Source organism: Astatotilapia calliptera, chromosome 20 (assembly GCF_900246225.1).
Source record: "Astatotilapia calliptera chromosome 20, fAstCal1.2, whole genome shotgun sequence".
Classification (NCBI taxonomy): domain Eukaryota; kingdom Metazoa; phylum Chordata; class Actinopteri; order Cichliformes; family Cichlidae; genus Astatotilapia; species Astatotilapia calliptera.
Window position 1 is genome coordinate 4,726,161 of NC_039321.1, and position 6,636 is coordinate 4,732,796.

The following is a 6,636-nucleotide window of genomic DNA, read 5'->3' on the forward strand; positions in this document are numbered from 1 at the left end:
AGGGACTAGTAAAGCGCTATATAAATACAGGCCATTTACCATTTATATCGAGTAACAGACAGAGACAACTTCACAGAGAGTATTTTTTTTAAATAAAAAGTTGGACCAGCTTTTTGAGGTCTTTAATGATGCATTATTCTCTTTTCTGTAAACACAAGTGGCCATATTTGAACAAAAAGGTGGCCGGAATTGTACTGGCTAACGCCAGCTAGCACTAATATTATGATTTTATGTAATTGTCTGTCAATTATGACAATAACATTATTGGGAAATACCATAGTTTGAAAAAAAAAGTGAATTAGTTATCTTTTAAGCTAAATAATGAGTAACTATCATAAAATATTGCATTTATCCAAGGCTAATTATGTTCACCTGCTGACTACTGAGGTGCCATCCACAGCATTAGATCTAATGTATTTCAACAGTAGAGTACAGAGGAGGTGAACCAACGTTGGGGTGATTGGCATAAATCGCAGGTGTACAGTAGACAGTGTCACATATATTACCACAGGGGGCGCTGTTGGAGGAAGGAATGTGGGAAAAATCCACTTCAGTGTAATCAGCATCATTCATGTCATCTGTAGCCTGAAATAAAAAGGTGGCATCAAGCTTCAGAATCTTAAAAATGAATTTGTAATTACATGAACATTTAGAGATACTACCAGACAGAAGATAATTTTTGTACATGTAGGTTAAAAAATAGACTAAATTTGTGAACTCTTAAAAAAAGTTTACCTTCATCTTGTTGATAAAGTAAGAGTGATTTAAAATAGAAATCTATTTTACTTATGCTACAGAAACGGATACCAGCACAAGCCTGTGAGCTTCCACTCTGCTGTTTTAACAAAAGATCCATCACTGCACTGTTTAACTGTCATTGGTCATTTCTGCTGCTGATTTGTCACAAGGCTGCATGGTTTGATTTAGAGTTTTTTAGAGTTTTGATTTAGTTTTACATCTGCTGCTCTTCCTGAAGCAATTTCTGTTTCTGCCTGGAATCAAACAGCAACTTTTTGCATGTAGTAAATCACTATAATATAAGAGACAGTATAACAGATCGATCAAGACAGCTAGTGAATTACTTTACTGCCCAAAATGTTGCACCGATCATTGTTTCTGATGCCAGAGTTTAAAATCAAACCATGATTCTATTTACTGTGTTCTGAGGAGCGGTGGCGAGGCTGTAGAGCTCTTGGTTTTCAACTCCATCTGGTTGCGAGCCTTCGGGGTAGTCATAAACTGAAGACACCCGCACAGGAGTTACACGGTTCTGAGCTTCATCCTCTGTGATGTTTCCATAAAGCCAGTTGGCCTGGAGAAAGAGAACAAACTGGCTGATTGATCCTAATCAAGTAGTAATGAAGCTCAGGTCACTCATAACTCCTAAAACCCACCTGTGAGATGTCAGCATGATCAGTTTTCATAGGTCCTGAAAAACATGCAAAAAATAAACATCTGTATTTATGTCACATTAAGTGACACAGTAACAGAACTCAAAGAACTGAACAGTATGAGGAAAAAGAACTGAAATCATTAAACAATGACTGATTTGAAGTAAACTGCAACCAATGACCGTGTCACAGGGCTTTCGATTCCTTTCAGATTTTCTTGTTACTTTTATTATTAAAGCATAAAGTTATTTACACTTTCACATTTTGCAATAAAAAGTCCCCATAATAAATATTACACAATATATTATAAAGGTTTGGCTTAACATTAAGTTTAGGGTTAATCTCCAGGAAATGAACCTGCATGCCGGTCATGTTGTGGAATGAAGAGATGAATTTGTTTACTACAGGCTCACCTTTTAGTTTAATCTTCCTGTTCTTGTAGAAAATCAGCAAAGCTGCTGATAAGATGGTGATCATAGCGACCAGAATCAGAGTCACATGAAGCAGCTTATCTGCAACGTAATAGAACAGATTTTATGCTGTTACACTCTAAATATGTGATATGTAATAAATGCATTTGTGAAACAAAGTCTCAGTCATTCAACCAACCACAGATAAAAAAAAAATGCTAAATGGCCTGTATTTGTAAAGCGCTTTACTAGTCCCTAAGGACCCCAAAGCGCTTTACACATCCAGTCATCCACCCATTCACACACTGGTGATGGCAGCTACGTTGTAGCCACAGCCGCCCTGGGGCGCACTGACAGAGGCGAGGCTGCCGGACACTGGCGCCACCCCAGAGGTTAATTCTGTTCATCTAGACGTCGTGTTTTTAGTGGGAGAAACGTTTCGTCACTCATCCAAGTGACTTCTTCAGTCTCAGCTGACTGCAGGATTCCCCAATCTTATAAAAAGTACACTTGCACAATGACTGAAACTAGCACCACTGAATGCCCATTGATAAAATCCCATTGACCATTGATCAACAACCACTGATCAATGGCCATGAGTACCATTCACAGAGAGTTGGCAATGGCTGCAATCACAGCATTGTAAGATGGTGACAGATGTAGCCTTAGGCCCCCTCCTCGATTCAGAGTTGGTCTTTCCCTTTTTATGTAAATGGCCCCGTGTCTGATCTTTACTGCAGTACATTTATTTTATAACTTCACTTCTGTAGCTTAATATTACAAAACATACTCAAATAAAGAATTATATAAATTTCGTTCAAGCTATAATGAGGGTACAATAAGATGGAATAACAAGAAAAATGTTTAAATAAACAAAAATAATATACCTCATCCTGCAGCAAATCTGGAATTTTTACTTTTGATACTTTAAATCTATTTTAATTTAAATACTTTTATCTTTTACTTCTGAGTTGTGTATTTCTCCAATGTGTCTGTTTCTATTCATACTTATAGGAATAAATCAGACCCCTTCTTCCATGAGGTTTGTATTTTTTTGATAAACATAGTGACGGATCCACACTCACACCCACATGCATATACGATGTACCTGAACCTGCAGCTGTTTGAGGCTGTCTGGAGACTTCAGAGGAGGCTGATGAAGCTGTGAAGCTTCCTGAACTGACGTTCACATGCTGTGTTGTTGTTGTTGTTGTGGAGGCCGACAGGAGAAACGTTGATGTTGATAAAGGCTCATGAGGTGTTGGAGTTTTTGAAGCTGTGAACAAGGAAAAATCAGAATAATCAGAATAATCACAATCCTGCTTGAAGCAGGTTTTCTGTCTGCATGTGAGTAACAGGGGTTAATGTGTGTTTACAGCACAACTCATTGAACTAAACTTGTAGTGTAAATATGACACATGTAGGTTATTGAAAGAAAAGTAACTGTGGTCAGTGAGAAGTTCACATCTTCAGGGACATGAATACATTTCTTTACTCACCTCCTGTGATGACAAGCTGAAAATCACATGGTTGTAAACTTCTGTCCAGTGTGCACCTGTACCATCCTGAATCCGACTTGTTCAGCTGTGTGATGCTCACGTACACAATATCCTTTAACAGTAAATTCTTTTTTACAAATGTAATGCTGTATCTGCCGCTCTGAGCTGTATAATCAGCTGTTTCAATGAGAACGTTTGCTTTTTCACATTTGTCTTTGCAGAACAACATCGTACTTCCTAGGAAATAAAATTTACATTCGACTGTGATGTTTCCTCCTTCCACTCCTTCATAGACGGGAGTTTCAGCGTTGGCAAGTCCAGTGTTTCCATCCTGTTCATCTGTAGAAAATATGAACAATCAGTTACCAACTTCCTGTAAACACTGCATTTGATTTTAAATATTGTATTAAATTAAACTGAAACAGATAATTATTCTCTCTAATTGAACAAAACAATTTAAAGTAGTTCATTTAAATTCACTCTCTTTGTATTTTTCATTTGAACAAAATCATCCTGGTTCTTCCTGACATCGGTACAAGCCATCTGCTGAAGAACCGCTCAGTTAAAAGCTTGAAAACTGACCTCTTATTTGTTTGTATTAAGATCTTGATCTGCTTTGAGGTTTTTGAAATAGTTACTTAATATTCAGAGTTTTCATTCCGTTAACATTAAAGCTGTGCTGTTCCTCCTGAACTCAATGATAAGGTTGTTTCCTTACAAGCTCTAAATGTGGTTTAGTGGTTTGGAAAAGAAGGAAGCAGCACTCTGAACACAAACGAGCTGCTGTCGGTCTGAACGCAGCTGCTAACCAGGTGACGTGTCAAGGTCGGTATCCCCGACAGAATTTGCGTCGGGAGCGCGCACTGGGCTTTTAGATCACAAACACCTCTAATAATGAGTTATTACTTCTGAAATTTTGGACGTTTTAGCTCTTTGTACAGTACAGTTAGAGAAGGATACAAATAATTATCAGTCAAAATATCCTTGCTTTATTGAAATCATCCAACAAACTAAACGGTAATGTAATGGAGGCGGAGGCAATTGGATCCGCTCTCCGTCCACACCGAATGCTCCGACGTAAGGGAAACAAATTCTGACGGGGATACTTACCTTGGCACACCTGTCAACTCGAGGAGGCGGGGTATGTCTTAATCTCAACAAACTATGCTGTAATTCTGTCATTTCCATTGACTGTTAAACCTTTACCAGTATGAATGCAGGCTTTCATCTGCTCTGTGAGAACAGTGGTGGACATTGACTTACAGACAACCTTGGCTTCTGCTTTCAGCACTATTTCTGATGTAGCGCAAAACCTGCAAACATCTTTATAAATAAGAAATAAGAAGAATTTACTCACAGAGGAAGATGAAGCAGATCAAAATGTGACAGAGTTTCATCTCCAGGTTCTGACGGCTTAATGGTTAATGCTGCTTCTCTTTCTTCTCCGTTTGCAAACCAGGAACTTCTAACTTTCGTTTCTTGTTGTGGTCCCTCCCTCAAACCCACACTCCTCTACTTTCACAGGGTTTTTTTTGTCCATTTATTTATGGTTTCATTTTACATTTTCTTGAAACTTTTTTTATCTTCCAAAACAGTGTTTGGAGTTAACTAATCTTATTTAACTGGCTGCTGTTTCATTGTATAAAGCAGTGAGATCCATCTGCAACTCACCTACTAAAGGAGCAGTGACACTGACAGAAAGCTCATCACTGCAGGGGCTTCCTGTCAAAATAAAAACTGTTTAATACAAAGCTGTGTTCACTCACCTGCCACATGATTAAGTACACCTGTCTAGTGACTTAATTGTTTGATTCTTTTCGTTCTCATCAGAAAATGTCCTGCAAGTCGTTTATCTTTTCAATATTGAGAAAGTTATCCAAGCTGTAAACAACAAGACATTTGGAAGTGTGTGCTGAGGGTGTAGGTGCAAACTCAAAAAGTAGCATCAGATACATGGAAATGAACAGAGCTAGATACTGACAATAAAAAAAAAATTAGCCTACACCTGTCATGGTCCCGAGTCTTTGATTCAATATTTCCAGTTTTATTCTGGACTTATTTACATCAGAATCAGAATGAAAATACTTTATTTGTACCTAAGGAAATTATGTAATTATGTATCTTTGAAAGTTACAAGTTAATTTAGCTTCTACTTCCTGAATATGTTACACTCTGTTGTCTATGAGTTTGTTATTTATATTTCTTGATTTCTTGTCCTTTTGTGTCCAGTCTGTTTCGTCCCTGTGTTGTGTCTCCAGTGTCTCTGTGTCGTTTTACCTCTGGTCTCCCCATTGTGTTCATGTCTGTGTGGTTTGTTTTTGTTTATTTTTTGTGCATATCTGTGTTCCCTGTCTTCTGTAGTTAACTCATTCACTGCCAGCCATTTTCAAACGTATGCTTTCAATTGACGTCTATAGACGTCAATGGCAGTGAATGAGTTAATATATCTCAAGACATTCATCTCTGTGTTTCATCCTTTTGTGTCCCCAGTCTGTCATGTCTCCATGTCTGTTTATCCCCAGTCCAAGTGTCATGTCTCAGTCTCAGTGTTCCTTCCTGTTTTATTTTGTTAGTCCCACATCTCCTGCCCGTACATTCAGTTTTGCATCCTCTGTCTTATTTGTCAGATTTTGTTCACCTGTGTTCTTGTGAGTTCCATCTCCCTGATCACCTCTTGTGTATTTAAGCCTTTAGTTTCCTTCACTCCCTTGTTGTGATCTCCCCTCATGTTGTGTGTTCTCCCTTCTCTCTGTCAGTGTTAGTTTTCAGTCTGTTTGCTCCTGTTTTACTCATCTGTATGTGTTGTTAAGTTTGCCATTTGGTAGCTAATAACGCTGTGTTTTGAGTTCAAGTCTTTCTGCATTTGGAATCCACACTCTTCCTAAGACACAAATGTGTCCTGACAACATATTTTAAACAAAGAATGAGACGAGTGATTCCAGATAGTTTAGAAACTTTGAAATGACTTTTATTTTAATTAAAAAGTAGACCTTCTAATAGGTGACTTGGGCAGACTGTAGATCCATGTACGTCATTCATTGACACTGTGGCTAAAGGATCAAACTGATATCACGGCAAAACGTGTAACAGACACGTCGGTCAACAGTGTCCATCGCACGCTTTACCTCTTCAACAAATGAAATGGACATGAATGCAGAAGTTGCATTACCAGCAGGGGGAGTAATATATGTAAAGCCATGAAGTCGGTAGTGAGGACCAAGTACATTCGTCCTTAATCATCAGAAACAGTTAAGCTAGGTGGCTAATATGTATATGCATGTAAATGTGTTAATAACATTTATTTAAAGGCTTTCCGATGATTATTTTCATGTTGGC

The 6,636-nt window shown here is 38.1% G+C and overlaps 1 protein-coding gene across 2 annotated transcripts; it reads right to left on the reverse strand.

The window, feature by feature from the left end:
• LOC113013450 (uncharacterized) lies at positions 1–5,024 on the reverse strand. Of its 2 annotated transcripts, none has more exons than XM_026154350.1 (7): positions 4,658–5,024; positions 3,301–3,639; positions 2,910–3,077; positions 1,805–1,903; positions 1,395–1,429; positions 1,157–1,312; positions 1–585 (listed from the first exon to the last, which is right to left on the reverse strand). In XM_026154350.1, exons 1-7 carry the CDS (start codon positions 4,695–4,697, stop codon positions 409–411), a joined length of 1,014 nt encoding a protein of 337 aa, XP_026010135.1. In that variant the 5' UTR covers positions 4,698–5,024; the 3' UTR covers positions 1–408. The 2 variants fall into 2 exon arrangements, with proteins under 2 accessions (XP_026010135.1, XP_026010136.1); XM_026154351.1 differs by lacking the exon at positions 4,658–5,024 and having other exon boundaries at positions 3,301–3,412; positions 3,556–3,622.
• Between the last annotated feature and the right edge of the window lie 1,612 nt (positions 5,025–6,636).

What these genes read in the sequence shown, in the direction of transcription:
- LOC113013450 (XM_026154350.1), bottom strand. Translation starts at nt 4,697, where the DNA reads ATGAAACTCTGTCACATTTTGATCTGCTTCATCTTCCTCT. An exon ending in CAGGAAGATTAAACTAAAAG is followed by an intron (nt 1,430 to 1,804) that starts GTGAGCCTGTAG and finishes CATGTTTTTCAG; the next exon opens with GACCTATGAAAACTGATCAT. An exon ending in ATCATGCTGACATCTCACAG is followed by an intron (nt 1,313 to 1,394) that starts GTGGGTTTTAGG and finishes CTCTTTCTCCAG; the next exon opens with GCCAACTGGCTTTATGGAAA.